At 37.4% G+C, this 21,874-nt stretch overlaps 1 protein-coding gene across 5 annotated transcripts in view; it reads left to right on the plus strand.

The window, feature by feature from the left end:
- Positions 1-21,409, plus strand: part of Ptprd (protein tyrosine phosphatase receptor type D) — a gene marked incomplete in the record, with an annotated part of 2,622,804 nt that extends 2,601,395 nt beyond the window's left edge. For 4 of the 5 annotated variants that reach the window (XM_055629950.1, XM_055629948.1, XM_055629955.1 and 1 more), the window contains 6 exon segments: positions 220-398; positions 1,641-1,767; positions 2,939-3,064; positions 6,336-6,490; positions 9,799-9,934; positions 12,450-16,261. In XM_055629950.1, the coding sequence (XP_055485925.1) occupies positions 220-398; positions 1,641-1,767; positions 2,939-3,064; positions 6,336-6,490; positions 9,799-9,934; positions 12,450-12,518 (792 nt within the window). 5 annotated transcript variants of the gene reach the window in all.
- Between the last annotated feature and the right edge of the window lie 465 nt (positions 21,410-21,874).

The following is a 21,874-nucleotide window of genomic DNA, read 5'->3' on the forward strand; positions in this document are numbered from 1 at the left end:
CCTTAGTTTCCTATTTTAAATTTAGAAATCATGTTCTCAAAATGCAATGTTTATACTATTCAATAGGCTTTATAGAATAATTAGCCAATGGGAAGTACACTTTGAATATTTACTATCAAGTAAACAAAAAATTGATATCTAAAATGGCATCTTAGGTGGATTGCATTCAAACCGTTGGCTAAAGTTCTTTGTGAATTTTTTTCTTTCTACATTCACCAGCGTTTAGCCAGCTCAAAAGCTCACACCTCAAGATTCATCAGTGCCAATCTTCCATGTAATAAATTCAAAAACCGCCTTGTTAATATTATGCCATATGAATCCACAAGGGTGTGCCTGCAGCCTATCAGAGGAGTAGAAGGCTCTGATTACATCAATGCCAGTTTTCTTGATGGATACAGGTATCTGTCCTTGCTCCCTGACAGTCCAAAGCTTTGATATTTGCATGTGCCCTAGATTTATAACCACAAAGAATGTCATTGCTTTAAGCAATAGTAATGGAGTTTCTATTGCATGTGGGGATGGGGAATTATGTTTTGTGGTATATTTACATTTTTATATGTGTGTGTGCTTGTGAGTGGGTATGATGTATGTGTATGTTTATTCCAGTGTGGATGTGTTGGGGAACCTGTGCATGTGAATACCAGAGATGAGCATTACATGCTTTCCTATTTCTTTTTCTTTTTTTTTATTAATTACAGTTTATTCACTTTCTATCCCTCCTGTAGCTCCCTCCCTTGTCCCCTCCCAATTTCACCCTTCCTCCCTCATCTCCTCCTATGCCCAAGTCCACTGATAGGAGAGGTCCTCCTCCTCCTTCCCTCTGACCCTAGCCTATCATGTCTCATCTGGACTGGCTGCACTGTGTTCCTCTGTGGCCTGGAAAGACTGCTTCCCCCTCAAGGGGAGGTGATCGAAGAGCCTGCCACTGATTTCATGTCAGAGAGTGTCCATGTTCCTATTACTGGGGAACACTCTTGGACACTGTTGCCATGGGCTACATCAGGGGTGTTTTCTGAGACTGGTATTACAGCTTTCTTTTTGAGAAAATGTCTGTCACGAGATCTAGAGCTCATCCTTCATCTGAGTTGGCTGGCTAATACGATGTAGTGATCCACTCTTATCTATATGCCCTCTCCCTTCCAGCACTTCAGCACTTCACATGAGTGTTAAGAATCTGAACAGCAGATACTTTACTAGCCAAGCCATCTCATCAGCCTCTGCTTATTGCTTCTTTTAATCTGATCTTCTAACATATTTTTTTCTGAGGCCAGTTAGATCTGGAAGTTGATAAAATTTTTAGTGCCATCATTTGTAAATGTAATAGATTATGTGAGCATTGTTTCTATAAAATGAAGGCACACAACTAAGCATTAAAGTGATTTGTATAACATATAAAATTGAGCTATTAGCAATGCACTAAGTTTAAATAACAACGATAAAGACATATATAACGATATTAATAACATAATTGATTTTGCAAAGTCCCAGCATTACTAAATGATCTTATTGATTATATATCCTAATGGGAATCCATGCAATTGAATTAATAATGTATGTTGGACTGGTGTTAACAATTCACAAATCAATTTGTGCATGTCTTCAAAATACTTTAGCATTTTCTTTTCATTCTCTCTATTCAGACAACAGAAAGCCTACATTGCTACCCAGGGGCCCTTAGCAGAGACAACTGAAGACTTCTGGCGCATGCTTTGGGAACACAACTCTACCATTGTTGTGATGCTCACCAAGCTGAGAGAAATGGGCAGAGTAAGTATGTCACCAATTTTACATAAAGTAAGTAGCCTCAGAGGTACTTGAAGCGCTACTATCTGGTACAGCACCCAAAAGCATGTTTGCTGTGCTGTTGGAGATAGTCTTATTCTGTCTCATTTTTTTATAAATTACCTGATAGGCTGAGAGAAATGGGCAGAGTAAGTATGTCACCCAATTTGGAAAACCACATCAAGCTTATTAATTTACATGTTTTTGAAAGACCCTGTACTTGGGTGCAGTGATGTGCAATGGTAGAGACAAATGAGTCAGTCAGTGGTATCTGCTTACTTACTTTGACTCTCGGCATATGCTTGTTACCTTTTGCTTGGACAGGCTAGAATTTCATCATCAAATGGACCATAATTTCCCCATGTAAAGAAACTTGAATCCTTGACTTGAATTCTTAAGCCACATTCTGTTTTCTTTGTCCATTGAGTATGGTGCTAGAACGCTACATAATGTTTTAAAAGTTATAATAGAAAATTCATTTTAAAGAAAAATTATGAAGTATACATAAAGTAAGTAGCCTCAGAGGTACTTGAAGCGCCACTACCTGGTACAGCACCCAAAAGCATGTTTGCTGTGCTGATGGAGATAGTCTTATTCTGTCTCATTTTTTTATAAATTACCTGATAGGCAAAGAGATATAAGGCCAAGAAGTTATCTAGCTTGCCTTAATCTAGCTATTGATTTTGCAAGCTAACACAAGTCACCAGAATTCCCAGGGCCCCAGGCTCCTCAGTTGGCAGCTAAGATTGAAACTAGATCAATTTAGAGGCTTCTTTCTGCTTTATCCTCGATGATTTCCTAATGACAAACCACTCTGGTATAAAACAGGTGGGCGTACTCATACAATACAGATCGAAATGGACATCATTGCCTAAGGAGTCAAGGAATTATTTAGACAATTCATAATTCCAAGTTGAAATACTCAATTCAACTGGATTTTAATAAGTAGCTAAGACTGGCCATACTCTGCTTGGTTTTTTTGGAAAAATATATTATACCAGGTAGTTTGCCTATCCTTGGGCTAAAAGGATTGAAAAGATTAGGTACATGCAATTAAAACTGCCTTGAATTTTAGAATTTCATTAACAAGAGAACAAATTTAAATAGAGAAAACTTTGTTTTCTACTTAAAGTTTAACATTAATTTCTCCTTTTAGGAGAAATGTCACCAGTACTGGCCGGCAGAACGATCTGCAAGATACCAGTATTTTGTTGTAGATCCCATGGCCGAGTACAACATGCCTCAGTATATCCTGAGGGAATTCAAGGTCACGGATGCCAGGGTAAGTTCCTTCTCTACCCTTCGCTAGAAATTAAGGTTAAATATATTCCTCTGGAAAAAAAATATTTGCCAAACAACCCTTCTCAAAAGGAAAAGAAATCACCCATTATCGATGACGTTAAAGGAAAAGAATCTGTAACTTTCCCTCTGTCTGGAAGTGTTTTCCTAAGACCAGGCTTGGCTTCCCTTCAAATGTAACACCTGAAAGCTCAGCTTTGGGATGCAGGGAGTGCTTTGTTGGGAAACATTTACTGATTGGTTGGCTGCACTTACATTCACCTTCTCAGCACATTCTCATTGGAGAGTTTCTTTTTTTTTTTTAATTTCTTCATTACTTGAGGCTGTAAATATGTTGTTGTTTGTACAGCCCTTGAGGTCATACAGGCTTGTAGGTTAATTTGGTATGACTTTAAAACTGCAGAGCAAATAGCATTCTGTGGAAGGTTCTGACAAGCCTTGCACATTCTAATTTGATTCCTGGCATGCTTTATTCCTCCATGTGCTAATGTGTCTGTCCATGAGAGCTGTGAACTCACTACCCTTGTTGGCTAATTTTCATTTGCATTTCTCACAAAGCTTGCTGAGTCCAAGGCTCAGCCCTGATGTAAGAGGTTCTATGCATAAACTTTAACATCTTTGCCATTAGCTACTCTCAAACCATGATTGCAAACATATCTTAAGGAGATCAGGTCAGTTCAAAGTCCTGCTTTATTTTTGGAACTATCATGGTTCGTGGGTTGTCTAAAACTCCAGAAGAAAATGTATAGTTGTTCACTACTTTTCCTAAAAAGTAGTTTTCTCTCAGCTTATGTTTGTAGATTGTCTGCTAATTCTCAAAGCCTTTCCCTGTGTCTGACACAGAGAGAGAGAAACAGAGACAGATAGAGACAGAGACTGAGAAAATACGATTCACAGAAGGACGAGCCAGGTGACAGTTTTGTTAATCCTAGAAATTGTGGTGTATTAACTACTCTGAATGTGACTATATCAAGGTACCCGTTTTGTTCCAGTATCTCATTTTTAATTGTCCAAGAAAGCATGCCCTGATACTTGTAGGAATTCAGTAGGAATCAGACACTTAACTTCCTTAAAATAAATTCCTTATGTATTTCTGGTGCTAGAAAGGAAAATCCAGGTTCAACCATGGAGAACATATTTACCTAGCTCCAACTTAAACCTAATCACACTGAGAGAAGAAGGAGCGAAGCAGGTATTTGCTCACATCGTTTTAAAAGTCCCTCTGCAGTTAGCTGCCAGAGACCCATTTGTATATGCTCCTAGCTTCTGTTCTCAGGTTCTGAGTTCAGTAAGCAAGTTGGCCCTTGAGAATACAGCATTATAAAGCAAGTAACCTTTAAACAATAAGGTGGTCTTTCTGCTAAATATTTAATTGTTTGCTCATACAACCTGTTCTTGATGTTACAAGTGACTACATCCAAAAATAAAATCCCCAGAAAACTTAGAAGACAATAGTGTATTGTCCAGTCTCTGACTTTCCTCTCTGTGCCCTCAAACCCTTTCCCAGAAAAAGAGGGAAATAGATGAGTCTTGAAGAGTAAATATCTGGGAGTTAGTGATGGGGCTGAATACTTTCCATCTCCCTCTGTATTCTCACAAAGTTGGTGTGATCTTCTGTACTTTTATCTCAAGCATCGCCTCTGCACCATTTGGTGTACATGATGTGTACCCATCCTGAATTAAGCCAGCCTCTCTTTTCAATTTGCCTGGGATTCAGTTATCTCTAAAAATCTTAAAATCATGCATACTTTGTCCCCCCAAAAGAAAATCTTAGAAGAATATATTAGTTCCCAAGAATGGGAAGCAGGAAGCCACTGGGAACACCTCTTCAAATGGGATCATTCCCAGTAAGCATGGGTTTAGTTATGCTTTCTCCTGATTCCTGATGAGTCAAGAGCTGTATCCATGAGTGAAGGGTTGCTTCTGCTGCTGTTGTACTTCAAACAATTTTAGAAAAAATCTGAAGTGCCTTATGACCTTCTCTTATTAGCATGGATTTTTTTTTTTTTTGAGTTCAGAGAAATTTTGTGTACCATCCTGAGAAAAGAAGTTAAAAGAGATACCAAGTAAATGACTTAGATACCACCATTAGTTCAGGGCTTTCAGAAGTTGCTCTGTGTACAAAACATTACAGTAAATGAGATTCACCTATTTTTCAATTTATCGTATTTTAGATATGGCTTGTTTTCTTACAATTTTGGAGTTATCTGTTAATTCCTGAAGCCAGTGAGGACTATAAAAAGGTTAGGAAGGACATACTTAGCCAACAATCCCCTTGGATTCTGCATTAGTTTCTTTTTCTGTTCCTATAATAAAACACTGACCAAAAGCAAGTTGAAAGTAAGGATTTATTTGGTTTACAGGTTCATCATCAAGGGAATCCAGGGAAAGAGCTCAAAGCAGGAACCTAGAGGCAGGAACTGAAGCAGAGACCGTGGAGAATGCTGCTTACTGTGTTGCTCTCCACGTCTCACTTGTCTTCATTTCCTATACCACCCAGGAACACCTGTCTAGGGGTGGCACTGCCACTATTGACTGTGCCCTCCCATATCAATCATCTATCAAGAAAATGCCTACAGAAGTGAATTCAAGACAATCTGATAGAAACAGTTCTCTGATTGAGCTTTTGTTCTCCCATACTCTGGTTTGTGTCTAGTTGACTAAAACAAACTGGCACAATTCCCTTAAGCTGGAATTTAAGCATCATTAAGTGGTTCATGCTATGTCTCACACATGTCAGAGATATGAGGGGGCACCCAGGGCAACAACAGTTACCTAATATATGTTAGGTTCTTTAAATGTTGTCATTTGTCATTTACAGTGCAAGAAATAAGCGTGCATGGCTTATGTGACATCATTGTGACAACAGCAAGCCTCTGATCTAGATGACATGCCTGCACCCTTCTTTCTCACTCCTGTGGAGAACTTGTTCAATTGAATATAAGGTTGTGTGTGTGTGTGTGTACTCACACAGATAGGTCTATTTGGTGATTTTAAACTTAAACTTTGAGGCTCAAAAGTACTTCCAAAGAGGATAACTCAAGTAGATTTGTAATTTAAATATTGTCAGTATAGGTAGCATATAAGATACATACATAACTAACTTTCTACTGGACGTGTTCCTAACATTTTTCTTCTCTTTTTATTTTTTTTTTTGGGGGGGGGGGAATTACGAATGCTCTTGTGGCCTCTGTACTTTCTGAAATTTGCTGGCATGCTGTTTCATGGCTGGTTGTGTGGTTTCCCCTCTAAAGGACGGCCAGTCCCGAACAGTAAGGCAGTTCCAGTTCACTGACTGGCCAGAACAAGGAGTGCCAAAGTCTGGAGAAGGATTTATTGACTTCATTGGCCAAGTCCATAAAACAAAGGAGCAGTTTGGCCAGGATGGGCCCATTTCGGTGCATTGCAGGTGAGCAGCGATTCACTAATACTAACTGGACATTTATGGTTGTTACTTGGTGGCTTTGAAAATGGTTATACTTTATTCACTTTGTGTACAAGCTTGTTAGGGAAAATTTGCATAATTGAAATTTATTTTCAGGATGTTCTAGGAGACATAAAGATTTATTTTTCTTTCCATAAAATAAAAAAGAATTAGAGGAATGTTTTTATCCCCCAAATTGAACCCTTGTAAAAAACAGTTTCAAGTTGCCAGAAATTGTTGGTATGTCCCCTAGCAAGAAGGTATAGTACTAACCCCTTTCCATGTTTGCTTTGTTTTTTTGTGCCTTACAACTGCCTTTCTGCCTCTTTTCCCTTTGTCTCTTGAAAGAACTGTGAATAGCTGCCAAGCCTTAATAGCAATACTAATTCTTGTAAGTCAATAAGTGATTAGTATGGTGCCTCAGTTCAAAATGCAATTTACTTGAAAACTGTTGCTATATCAGAAAATGAAGCACCTTCAATTTAATTATTTTCAACAGTTTCTAGAGCATTTTATAATTTAAGTCACTGAAGTTAATAGAAATACTAAGTGAATGCCTTTGACGTCCACCATAAATTCAGTGCTTGTGGAAGTTGCTGTATGTGCAAAACATAGTTAAAAAAAAAATACACCTACTTTTTAAAACTACTGTATGTCAGGATTCTAAAAGCTTTAAGTTTCAGTTTTTAATATGTTTACAGTGAAAGCCTTGAAAGCATTTATGTATAAAAAGTCTGGTGCTTTAAAAAAATAAACTATTGTTATTAATACCATAGGAAGTAAGATCTCAAAGTAGAAAAATTAGATATGGACTTCAGTATACACACTCCACTCCCAGATGTCTAATTTTATGAAGGTGTATAGCAGTGAGCTTCAGATTTCTCTGCAGGTCTCTGTGAGCTTTTTAAGCAGTGCTTTGTTTCTCAGACTTGGAAGAATTTGCTTTGTGCTGTCAAAATCCCTTGCTGTATACAGCTGAAGAGCAGAGAGGAAATCATGCATGGTCTCCAGTATTTAAAGCTGATGTTATAAACTAGAGTTGAAACATTTAGGCTTTATTTAATCTAGCCCATAATTTCTCCACCTAACTCAGATTTTCCCAGTATGATCTCTAAGGAAAAGAATATACCTGATACTCAAAATTTTGACCTGAGGCCTATATTACTTCTCTTTGAGAATGTTTTTAAGCAAAGACTGAGAAACCCTTTAGCACAAAGATTGACATTACATACATGTATATTCACGTGTATGCAAATATCTCATTATGTGCTGAAGCCTTCTAGATACATATCTTCTCTTATTTTTAATGCCGTGAAGCAACACTTTTTTCTAGCATATTACTTATTAACATAAGTATAAGTAACACTTATTACTAACATAGTAAGATTCAATACATTTAGAAGTTAATGAGGCAGATACCTGTTCTTTTCTTGAAAATTCTTAATAGGCATCCAGAAATATTGGTTTGGGGTTACAGTGATTAATCAAGTGAACGTAAGACACACCCTACGATATCTGGATGATTCAACAACATGTCACAAGCCAGAGTCTCTCATGAATATGAGACTTTCTGGGTTGAAGGGATCTTCAAGATCCTTTGGCTGTTGTTGGGAGTGAATAACTACAACTACCTTTTAACAACTACCCATTGGTTTGTAGCCTCACTTTGTATTTTTTATTCATGAGAAATTACAGTTTCTAAGAACACACATTATTTATATATGCCTGTCAGCTACATCCTGGAGTAAATGAATCCCTCTATTTTCTACAGCCTTTTCCCAAGCATTAAACACAACATTTAATTAAATTCCAAAACTGTGGGATTTGTTTTTTTCAGATTATTCAATGTTCTTGTTACCTAAACCCCTAGATGTTACTTCTTAAGAGTATAAGAGCTGTCAGTTAGTTTTCTTCCTAGCTGCTGTGATGATTCTGGAATTATCTTAAAATATCAAAGGAAACAGGAAAACACTCAAAATCTTGCTGAAATGGTATAAAGAAACTTGGGATGTTTTACCTGCTGATCACCTGAAAATAAACAATTCAGTATAGAACTCACTGTCTCTTAGCTATACTGTCAAAGGCCTTTTTGAAAACCTGTTGAAAATTATAGCTATTCTTTTTTTAATTTTTAATTTTTTATATTAATTACAGTTTATTCATTTTGTATCCCAGCTGTGGCCTTCCCCCTCATTCTCTCCCAATCCCTTTATGCCTCCCTCATCTCCTCCTATGTCCCTCTCCAAATCCACTGATAGGGAAGGTCCTCCTCCCCTTCCATTTCAGCCTAGTCTATCAGGTCTCATCAAGACTGGCTGCATCATCTTCCTCTGTGGCCTGGTAAGACTGCTTCCCCCTCAGGGGGAGGTGATCAGAGACAGCCACTGAGTTCATGTCAGAGACGGTCCCTGTTCCCCTTACTAGGGAAATGAAATTGGAGTGTGATCTAATATTTCTGCAATCAATGTATGTCAGATATTCATAGTTTTCCAAAGGCTAAGAGAAAACATTTTTATAGTAGTCTCTTGTAGAATCTGTTCTATCATATTCATGTTGATACTGAAGTGATCTGTATGCATTGTTACATAACTTGTTGCCTGTTTAAATGATGGCAAATTCTTCACAGATTATGTTATTAATGAACTAGAAAAGAGGAACCTATGTTATATGTTCCACCTTATTCTAGTTTACTTCATACCGTGCAAAATGACAAAGTCTTCAGTTTTAGGATCTATATTATGGGTACAAGCCTGTGTTTTATCTGTTTATGCTTTAACCTATTGAGTTTATAATATTATCTTTTGACCATTTCAACTGGAGTTACATAGTATTTTAGAAATGCATCCTATTTATTTGTTTCTTATGTATTTATTATTACAGTTTATTCACTTTGTATTCCAGCTGTAGCCCCTGTCTTGTTTCTTCCCAATCCCACCCTCCTTTCCTTTTCTTCCCCTATGCCCCTCCCTCAGCCCTCCTCTCCTTCTATCTGACCCTAGCTTATCAGATCTCATCAGGACTGGCTGCATTGTCTTCCTCTATAGCCTGGTCAGGCTACAAGAAATGGAGTCTATTTTTATAAGATCCAATCTTAATTACTTATTCCCACATGTTATCACAACACAATATCTGGTAATTGCATAGTAAAACCATTCAAACCATTCCCACTTTATCCTGAACATAGTTGTGGAGAAACTGGGAATATGGAAGCTGATAGAAGAATATCTGTTTCCAAAGTAAATCAAGCCAAGACTGTGGACCTGTTACTTACAGTATCTTTATTCTCGTGACAGTGCTGGTGTTGGAAGAACTGGAGTCTTTATAACACTGAGTATTGTGTTGGAAAGAATGAGATATGAAGGGGTTGTAGATATCTTCCAGACAGTCAAAATGTTAAGAACACAGCGACCAGCCATGGTACAAACAGAGGTAAGAAAAATTTTGGTATCACCTACCAAAACCCTGAACCCTCTATGGATCCAAAATACATTTGTAAAATGCAGAAGAGCATTATGGGAAAAGTAAGTTGCTTGCTTAGTATTTTAAAACCACATCTCCCCATTCTTTAAATGTGGAGACAATGCCAAAAAAATCTTCAAGTTGTGGAGATTATATGATAATCTATATTATGTTGAAATACATTAAATTGTTAGCATATTTAACATATAGCTCTTTATATTTAACATATAATGAATCTTCCTCATATTTCAGTATGTGTATGTGCATTCATGTGTGCATGGGTGTTGTGAGTGTGTATGTGTGAGTATATGTGTGTGTGTGTGTGTTAATGTAAATCTTGTACCTAATTTTAGGGAGATACATTAAAAAGCCAAATATGGGGCAGAGAATATTGCCTCACTACTTTTACCTTTCTATTTTCTGTGTTTCATTTAATACCACTGGCCATTTTAAATATTTGGAACCTAAAAATGCCATTTTTCTATTCACTAATTAATATGTACATTTCTCAATGTAAGTTCATGATTTAGAGAATCACAGTGGTAGTATTTATATTATTCAAATATCCACCAAATTATACACTTTATATGTGTTCTTCAATTTGCAATATCTTCCAGACTTTGATTTCAAAATAGTGCAAGCATTTGGCTCGCAATACTTAAAACATTATGTCAGCCTGACAAACATAATGGGTGTTAGGGTGACAGAGGGAAATTGGACATTTAAAAAGTCTTAACACTTAGCCAAGCAACTTACTGTGACAAGACAGAAAAGCAAACTCCATTTATTTTGCATTACCATTTTTATTGTAGAAAAATGCACATTTAAGCAAAATAGAAGCTATCTACTTTCAGCCCCATTGGCTATTGAAAATAAGTTTCTTTTATGGGGAAAATCCTACTTTTTCTCATCCCTGTGGTTATCTGTAAATTGTAATTTTTCCATCTCCCCAACAATGCTCCAGTTTATTTCAATACTACAGGACCCTTCCTTGTGTGAGAAAAAGCATGTTTCATACCATTCTATGTTGGTTGGAGTCTTCTAGAACAGACAACTTGCAATCACCCTGAATTTCAGAATAAATGGTACAGGTATTTTAGATGTGGGCAGCTATTCTCAAGAGTGACAAGCCTTAAAGCCCAGGGCTCCATAAGCATTCTGTGTACCTGCTGCTCCTGCACTACCTTCACTTCTTTGTTAGGGTTTCTATTGCTTCAATGAAACACCATTATCAAAGGCAAGTTGGGGAGGAACGAGTTTATTTGGCTTCACCTTCCATAACACTGTTTACCACTGATGGAAGTCAGAGCAGGAACTAAACAAGGCAGGGACCTCAAGGCAGGAGCTGATGCAAAGGTCATGGAGGGTTGTTGCTTCTGGCTCACTTCTCATTGCTTGCTCAGCATGCATTCTTTTTTTATTGTTTATTATTATTAGTTACATTTTATTAACTCTGTATCCCAGCTGTATCCTGCTTCCTTATTCCCTCCCAATCCCATCCTCCCTCCCTCCCTCAGCTTCTCCCTGCCCCTTTCCAAGTCCTCAGATTGGGGAGGACCTCCTCCCCTTTCGTCTGGCCCTGTTTTATCAGGTTCAGCATGCATTCTTATAGAAGCCAGGAACACAGACCCACAATGGTCTGGCCCCTTTGACTTCAGCCACTAATTTAGAGAATGCCCCACAGGCTTTTCTACAGCCTGGTCTTATGGAGGCATTTTCTGAACTGCGGTTGTTTCCTCTCAGAAGACCTTACATTGTGTCAAGTTGGCATAAAAGTATCCAGCAGAGTTCCCTTCCTCATAGACACATAAGTTCTTTTCTGTCTCTGTCCCTTACATGGTACTATCTGACATAATGGTAATTCTAATTGAGTCTGACATCTAATCTAATGCTTTTACATTTTTTTTTTTTAATTTGTGTTGGGGCAGAGTGCACATGCCACAGATTACATGTGTGCATGTTAGAGGACTTGTGTAAGACATTTTTCTCCTCCTGTCATGTAGATACCAGGGATCAAGCTCAGGTCATCACATGCCTTGGAGGCCTTTAACCATTGAGCCATCTTGCCAACTTCATTTTTTTCCTTTTTTGCTGACTTTTTTTTTCTCTTTTATAAACTCAAATTTGGTGGAAAGCAGCCCAGAAAATTTAAATCCAGATTGCCTTTTAGGAACTTTGATTTGTTTCAACTGAAAATGATCACAAATCATGAAAGATTTGTGAAAGCTTTGTGAAAGATTGTAGTACGTAGAGAAAAAGATAGTATTCACTGGCTTAGGAATAGGAGCCTGTATCTGGTTGATTGGTGAAATTAATAAAATCTCCACCTGGTTAACTCTTCCTTGTTCACTCTCAGTTGGTCATCAGACTGAATTAAAGTGGTAGTGGTACTGCCTTGTAGATACAATTTTTCTTTACAGTACTGTTTTATTTTTCAGTTAAAACATCTATATTCTTCCTCTCCCATTCACTCTGTGTCCTGCAGGATCAGTACCAGTTCTGCTATCGAGCCGCACTAGAATACCTGGGCAGCTTTGACCACTATGCAACGTAGAAACCCCTGACCCCTTCTGGATTTTTACTTCAGGCCCTTCGCTATCCATGGAGTCTCTTCTGAGCCATACAGGGCACTTGAGAAGTCCTTCTTAACTTCTAGCTAACAGCCACTTAGTGGGACTATTACAAAGCAAAATAAACTCTTCCAAGTGGACCAAGAATTCACAGTTTAATCATCTAACCTGAAAGATAATAATAAGAATCCTGACTTAGGAGGCATCTGAAGGATTTTATTGACAGATACCTCAAGGATTCAAAACAAAGGAAAGAAGAAATGACAGCAAAGAACCACCATCTTGTTCAGGATTGCTTGATAGGGACAGAGAAAGCTTGCCTGGGGGCCTTCATTCAGCACAAGGCATTTGCTGGTGTGGCTTCTCACGATAAGGTGGACTCTGCTTCAAAGTTGCCCCTCTCCCCATGCCACTCATACTTAGATTTTAGGGGGAAGGGTGGGGATATTTAAAAAGAAAGTCTTGATTTCATTTTAGCGTTGTAAAGATTCTGCTGACCTGTGCTTCATTTCTAAATGTGTACACTTTTTTTTTTAACAAAATGTATCATTCGATAAAGTAACTTTCAAAAGTTATGTAATTCTTCAATTTTGTTTTTAATTTCTGAACTGTATTTTTGTTTTTAAAGCTGTAGAGTGGTTATATGTACCACCTTACTGTAGAAATATCAAGTAATTTGAACCTGCACGTTTTTGTGCAACACTCAATCTACAGTATCTGTCTCAACAGATATTCCTTACACATCTGTTTGGTATAACTGATGAGAAAGTGTCCATTCTCTGCAATCTTCAATGGGAATTTTGCTTTGCTTTGCTTTGTTTTGTTTTGGAATCAACAGGGAGGCGCAAAGTATAAAGTTGCTGCTAACATATATATATATATATATATATACATAGATATCTATATTTTAAGGGTATCTATCTATCTATATATATATAGACAGTATTTCCACACAAAGATTTAACTGCCCTTCAGTTCTTCCATGGTTTAGTTTTTTGGTTTTTTTGTTTGTTTGTTTTGTTTTGTTTTCTTTTTTGGTTTGGTTTTGTTCAAGTATAGAAAGCTATTATAAACATCATTTCCAAGTTATTTTTAGTATTGCAAAATTTTAATTTGTAAAGGGAATTGAGGAGTGCACATCATTGATTACTGAAACTCGCCCCTGACTTTCCTGCCCTGCATCCCCCGTCTACCCAACTATATTCACAAATACTGTTTTGTTAGCCAGGCTTCCAACAAAATTCAGTATCTCTAACACTCTAGTGCAATAACAATTGTTAAATATCTAAGAGGTGTGCATGGGGAAAGGTCAGTGCATATCCCTTCAGGAGGGAAGAATGTTGTACTAGATCAGCTATCAAGTTGTTTTTTTAAAACAAAAGTATATTCAATCATATATTGTCTATAGTATGTGCTGTGAAATTTGCATTTATGATATGTAACAGGGGCAAAGCCAAACTCATGTTACTCTTTTAAGTCAAAAACATGTGGCTACAGCGTTTTTGGGAGACGCTGTGCTGTTTAATTTGGTTTTAGTTCTGCATTTAGAGTGCCTTATAATTGATGCCTATTTTAATAGCATTTCTTTTTACCTTTGGTTCCGATTTCCATTAGTTGTTCATATCTGTTACTCTTTCAATTAAAGCATTATCTGTTCACCACATGTATATAAACTCTTTGAATAATATGCATTCCTAGTTTTCAGCCAAGTGGGGGATGTTAGTGATTGTACCAGCCCAAAGCACTTGGATAATCAGGGCCTCTCCTTTCCTCATCGTCACATCAGGAAGAGCAACTTGTTTCACTTTGAATTCCTTCTAAATCTGCTCTGGAGCATGCAGCAACCACCAGTCTTGTTTATAGAAACAACATCACAATATATTTGATATTCCATTAGGATTTTTCTGAAATGGGCAATAAATTATATATATATGTACATGTATACATATATATGTAAACACACACGCATACATACATATGTATGTATGTATGTATATCCCCAAACATTTCCATAGGAAGCCATGGATGGTGGCATGAGTTTGCCACATGCTATATGATTTTAAAATACCCTCCCCAAATCCTAAGAACTCTGAAAGAGTTTTGATACAGGTATAATATTTTTATTTAATTTTAGCTTCATGGTGTTCTGCATGGAAGGGAATTTGTTTTCACATTTCCTCATCACTAGCAGAACAAAATCCTAGAGACCAAACACTTGCAAGTATGGTATTTGAGCATTTTTGTAAAAAAAAAGTAATAAAAAACCAAAAATTAAAAAAATGAACAAAAACAGAAAAGAGAAAATATATAAATATATATATATATATATATATATATATATAAAAAACACTAAAAAAAAGAAACTAGAAGGCTACCTCAGAATGAGACTCTCTAACCTACATCAGAAACAGAGAAGAATGTGCACTATGTGGGTCTGTTGTTTTCTTTTCACTTGTATTGTTAAAGATTTATCCAAGTGCCAGGTTGCTCAGTGCTATAATTTTGTTTTGGTAAAACAACGGGGCGGGGGGGGGGGGTCAGATAGGCATTTCATCATCTAGACATGCCATTTGGACATGTGGGCTCTAATGGAATATCACACACTGGCCAGTGAACAGTTTGTGGCTTTGCAACAACAGCTACAGATAAAGCAGAGGGGGAAATGACAAAAATCACCAAAATAAAATGGATGAGATGTGCACCATAGGACGATGAGGCGAGTACTACTCCAAAATCAGGAGCTGGTCCTAGAACTAACTCCCCACTCTCATTGATGTGCATTCCACTCTGTACTTTGCTCTATGACCATTCAAGTTTAATTTCCCAGGCAAATATCATTATCTGCCATTACCATAAACATCCAAGTTTCCAGTTATTTTCATCATCATAACCAGTACGGTGCTATTATTTACCTATGTATGTGTAGTTATGTATAATTTTGTAATTAGTTACAATGGTAAAATATCAAATATATAAAAGTGATTTGTACAGAACTTTATTTTAGCTCTTTTTTAAAAATGGTTTGCATGGTTAGACAAGGCAAGGACAGCCAGGGGAGGGAAGGGCCTCTAGGGAACTTTGCACTTTCTATACCTTTGTACTATGCACTGCCCTATTGATTCTACACCCAATAATGTTATTACTTGAACCCATCTGTAAGAAACTGCTTCAGAATTCATTTATGTGTCTGTGGATAATACATCACAACAGGAAAGGAAAAATGCATAGTAGCAAACATGGTTTTTTTCTTTCCTGCTGATTTTTGGGTTAGCTTTATTTCAGTCTTTCTTGTCATTTTAAAATCCCCTTCCCATGTTTTTTTTTTTTTTTTTTCTTTTTGGATTTGATTTCCATTGGGTATATGGGTGCCCTGATACTCCAGCAGAGATCAGAAGGCTACAGATCCATCCTATCCATCTGTTACATGGCTTTGCCATACAAGCTTGGAGTGTCTTTACAAAGATAAAAGTTGTGTTCTTTGCTCTCGTTTTGGATGCATAGACTGAAAACTCAAAAAAAAAAATAACTTGTAAAATGGCTTGTTAAAAAAATACAATTACCTCTAATTAGTAGTACGCATAAGTGTTTTACAGAATGAAAGGCGTGCTTTTTATTTTCTTACTTCGTTACATTGGTGGCGAAAGAAGTCTGTATGAAAATCAGTTCTTTGCTGACACAGGTTCCATTTGTTACAAATGAATTCTAATAAAAATGTCAGTGTTATGCAGCCTGGCCTTCATTTTTGTCCACTCCAAGCCGGCTTTCAACTACCTTGTCAGTCCCTGTTTTCTGGTTACCTTCTTAGGTCCTCTGTACCGGTAGGTATAATATTTACCAAGAACCTGCTATTCACAGTGTCTACCCTTGAGGTAAGCACTTTCCACTCCTATGTAAAAAAATCAGGAAAACAATTTCACATATTCAACAAAGAAGCACTCTTTTCATTCATGGTGGAAAACATAGACTTTGTCCGATCCTGTGAAAGGTCTACTGTTGAACGTACATCAGTGTCATGTTGAAACCATACCTTTCCCACACCAAAAAATAGCTCCATAGTGTCAGCTGATTGAACATTTAAAAATATGACTGAGAAAACACTTGGTTTTGGATTGTTTACTCAGACTTTCAGTATTACTAAATTGTAATAGTAGATCAGGTCTGTTCTACGTTTGGGGGAAAAAGCTTTAAACAAGTGAGATACTACTATACACAAAGATTATTCTAAAAATTCTGGCACAGAATCAATGCCAACATCACATTGAGACATGCTATCAAGGAAAAGACAGCAGTCTGAAGCAGCCCTGTCAGTTTTAAGTGAGAATGTGGTATTCAAATTGGCCTACAGAAAAAGAAAGGTGTTTGTTTTTTCATATGCCCCAAACCCAAATCAGAATGATCTCATTCTAAAATGCTGGGAAGCTGCGGTCTCCTTGCCTGGTTTCCACTTACGTAGTCCAGGCCTAAGTTCATTTTAATGCCAACAGCCAAGGAAGTGAAAGTAGACAGTTTACCCTGACAGCACAAACTGCAGTTCTAGACGGGATAGATTCTTTTTGGCCCTGTGGACCATATTTGGAATGAATAATCACCTCAGAAATACAAATGAAGATAGGAAGAAAAAGGTTCCCACAGAGTTATCAAATAAAGAGGGGTTTCAGGTGACCATTTGCTTACAAAAATCAGTGATGATTATGAGGACAGCTGAACCCTGTTGTAAATCTGAGTACATGTAAGACATGTCAACAAACAGCATCAAGGAAACTTGGTGCCATGGAAATAATTACTTAATGCAACAATCTCATTATTTAGGCATGATGTTGGAAATCCTAAAACTGAATAAATAATTATACTTGTGGTTTTTTGTTTGTTTGTTTGTTTGTTTGTTTGTTTGTTTTTTTCCTCCGCTTTGTTTAATTGGCTTTTGGTTTTACAGATTTGATCATCTTATTGATTGATTATTTAGGCATTATTATTATCCTTTACTAAAAAATGGGGACAGAAAGTTCACAGTACAGCCTTTATATTTGGGCCATTACTATTCATTTCTTTAAATACCTAAAGATACCTAAAGAGAATTCTAAAGATGGCAGAGAGGATCTAACTTTCTACATCTACATATGTGCCAAAATTATTGGTTGAGAATTAATGAGTGGTCATTAATTTAGGGCTCCTACACTTAATCTTGCTTATGATTAACTTTAACATTAACAAATTAAAATTTAATTTGTAAGGGCAGAGCAGGATGATAGCTAAGATCCTTCAGGTGCGTCTCTCTGTAGATATCTCCCACTACATAAGAGTGAAGGATATTACTTGTCATGGTCTCTACTTTTCTTATATAAAAACAAGAAGGAGAAAAAGCAGGAGAAAGTTGCCTGTGTCCCCTTCTCCGGCTCTAAGAAGGCCTGCATGGTGGAAAATGTCAGTAGAAGAGTCCAAGTCTAAGTCTTGACTCGGGGTTAGGCAAAGTTCCTTCATAACACTAGATTCATACCCATCAGCACATCCAACAGAAATGGATCAAGTCAAGCATCTTACGTCTCCAACCTCAACTGTGGGCAACAGAGATGAGAAAGAAAAGGCCCACTGAAGATATAGCACAAGGACTTTTTCAGAGAACACAGAGGCAGGCCTGTACCTTTTAGAATGTGAAGATTCCACATATAGTCTATAACTCACAGAAAATTAACCTTCAGCATGAGGCAGAAACCTGCACAGTAATGGCTGGCCCTTGTAGCCTTTAGCAGGCCTGAAGCACACCTCCTGTCTTCTAGGACTGTGTAAGTCTTTACAGATGAGACAAACCATTGTGACATACATTGTCACCAGGACTGTTTCCATCATCTATATTCATACTTAGGGTTTGGTCAACATAGCTCTTACCTATTCATTGTTCACAGATAGGGTTGTAGAAGTGACCCCACATGCAAAGAACTGGGACTCAGATGAAATGGACACACAATTTGGCTCACTGAGTGGTGGTGTTCTTGATACATCCCAAATCTATAGAGATGCTTGCAACTGTGAGATATGAGTGCCATTCATCTGTACATGTTTTTGTAGCTGTGAGGATTTTTCACAATAATTAGCCTGTCAAAGAAGCAAGTAGTCCAGTGAAAGAGATAAAATTCATATCTTCACACATGCTCTTCTTTTATGCCAGGCTTCATCTCTGTATCAATGCAATACTACTCAGCAATAAAAAACTATGAAATTTGCAGGCAAATGGTGGGATCTAGAAAAGATCATTCTGAGTGAGGTATCCCAGAATGAAAAAGACACATGGCATATCCTCACTTCTATAGACTTATAACATATGATAAACATAATAAAATTAATACACCTAAAGAAGATAAACAAGAAAGAAGACCCAGGGTAAGATGATCAATCCTCATTTAGAAAGACAAATGGGATGTGCATTGGATATAGGAGAAAACAAATAGGACAGGAGCCTACCACAGAGGGACTCGGAAAGACTCTACCTAACAGTGTATCGAAGCAGATACTAAGACTCATAACCAAACCTTCAGCACAGTGCAGGGAATCATATGAAAGAAGGGGGAGTTAGTATGATGTGGAGAGAATAGGAGCTCCACAAGGACCAAATACATCTGGGCACAGGGGTGTTTTCTGATACTGACACTCCACCAAGGACCATGTATGGATATAACCTAGAATCTCTGCTCAGATGTAGCCCGTGGTTTTTTCCTAGTAAGGGGAACAGGGACTATTTCTGACAGGAATTCAATGGCAGGTTTTTTTTTTTTTGTTTTTTTTTTTTACCATCCCACCCCCCAAGGGAGGAGCAGTCCTGCTAGGCCACAGAGGAGGACTTTGCAGCCAGTCCTGAATATACTTGATAAAACAGGGTCAGATGAAAGGGGAGGAGTTTCTTCCCAATCAGTGGACTTGAAAAGGGGCAGGGAGGAGATGAGGGAGGGAGGTTGGGATGGGGAGGGAATGAGGGAGTGGGATACAGAGTTAATAAAATGTAACTAATTTAAAAAAGTAACATAAAAAAGAGAAGATGAAAAAAAAGAGAAGATGATGTGATCTCTGTCTTTAATTCCATTTATTAACTGAATCACATTTATTTAATTACATATATTGAACCAGCTGTATACACATCAGAGGACTGACACCAACTTAAGCACAATGAATGAGTTTTTTAATGTGATCTGGAGTCTAGTTTGTAGGTATTTTATTGTGAATTTTGAATCTATGCTCATTAAGGTATTAAGTCTGTAATTTTATTTATTTGTTGTATCTTTACTTGATTTTGGAACCAGATTAATATTAGCCTCATAAAAATTGTTAGAGTCATCACTACCTTTTCGGTTTTTTGTACAGAATGAATTGAGAAACATTGCACTGGTTTTTTTTTTCTCTAAAGGTCTGGTCAAAATAATTCTGCAATGAATCCTTCTGGTGCTGGACTTTTTTCAGTTGGTAGATTTCGTACTAGTGCTTCAATATTGATGCTGGTCATTGATCTGTTTAAATTATTTATTTTATCTTTTTTTTTAATTCACAAATTTTTTCTGTAGTTTTAATATGTTTTTTAAATTTATTACAATTTATTTACTTTGTTTCCTAGTGTTATGCCAGGTTCACGGGACCCTCAGAGACCACCAGGAGACGACTTGATGCAATTGCAAGAGAGCTTTATTACGAGAGCGATCGAACTCGGCGCAGCAGTAGAGAAGTGGGACCCCAAGCTCTGAGTGAACAGGATTTTTAAAGGGAAAGTCTGTGAGCCGGAGGTTTCCATGGCAGCAAGCAGGGGGACACAAGCCTTGGCGTTACAGAATTGGGTGAAGTTTAGCAGGGCGGGGTGACCTTTTCTGAGGCACATAATCACAATGGCTAAGGCATATAATCACAATGGCTATTTTTCTAAACCATATCTGAAACATTGGGGAGAATTTTCCCACCCGATTCTCAACTGATTTCCATTGATTATTGCCAGGGAGTTTGTCTCTATTTTCTATGGAGCATTTATTCTGTTATATTTCCTGGATGCTGTTGCTAGGAGAGTTAACTTTGTTTTCTGCCAGGTGTACACTCTGTGATATTTCCTGGTACCTGAATTCAGTTCCCAGTCAAGATCTTTATTTCAAAATGGAGTTATATTCAGGCTATCTTAAGCTCTTCACTAGTTTTAGTCCCCTCTCTAGACCCGTCCCATTCCTGTCTTCCTCCCTCTTCTCCTTACAAATTCCTCCCCCAGTCCACTGATACTGGAGGTCCTTCTCCCCTTACATCTGACCCTAGCCTATTGGGTCTCATCAGGATTGGCTGCACTGTCTTCCTCTGTGGCCTCATAAGGCTGCTTCCCCCACAGTGGGAGGTGATGAAAGAGCCAGCCACTGAGTTCATGTCAGGGACAATCCCTGTTCCCCTTACTAGGGTACCCACTTGGAGACTGAGCTGCCACGGGCTATATCTATGCAGGGGTTCTATGTTATCTCCATGCATGGTTCTGATTGGAGTATCAGAACCAGAAAAGATCCCTGTGTCCATGTTTTTTGGTTCTATTGCTCTCCTTGTATAGATTCTGTCCTCTCCACATCTTTCTATCTCCCCTTCTTTCATGAGATTCCCTGCACTTTACCCAAAGTTTGGCTATGAATCTCAGCATCTGCTTTGATACACTGCTGGGCAGAGGACAAACAGAGAAACCCTGTCTTGAAAACAAAAACAAAAGTCCTACATGTACTAGCCATGTAATAAGTATGCTTCATGCTAGGCACATGTTTTATGGTAAATACGTATCTGGATCATCATGTTTGCTCTAAATTGTTGCTGACTGATTTAAAACTCAGATCAGTTGGATGTAGGTGTCTGTATATGCTTCCCTCCTCCTCCACATTCTGCTGTGTATTTTATCTTGTTATAATTTTAAAAGGATATATATATAATATATATATTATATATTATATATATATATACATTTCTCTTATGTTTTCCAATTTACTGAAATATATTCTGAGTTATATGCTTTTGGTTTTCTGAATTTCATTGATATCTGTATTAATGTCTCCACTTTCATCTGAAGGATTCTCTTGTAGTCTGTTGGTGATGCTTACCTTTGTGGTTCCTGATCTTTTCTCTAAGTTCTACAGCTCAAGTGTTTTCTCAGTTTGTGTTTTCTTTATTGATTCTAATACTGTTTTCATGCCTTGCACCATTTCCTTCATCTGTTTGAATGTGGATTCCTGTCTCTCTACGATAGTCTCTATTTTTTTGTTTGTTTGCTCTGTATATGCCACTAATTGTATCTCTATTTCTGCCTCTATTTGTTTGAATATATTTGCTTGTCTTCCTTTAAGAATTTTAT

Source organism: Psammomys obesus, unplaced genomic scaffold (assembly GCF_907164565.1).
Source record: "Psammomys obesus unplaced genomic scaffold, mPsaObe1.curated_primary_1811, whole genome shotgun sequence".
In the NCBI taxonomy this organism is placed as follows: domain Eukaryota; kingdom Metazoa; phylum Chordata; class Mammalia; order Rodentia; family Muridae; genus Psammomys; species Psammomys obesus.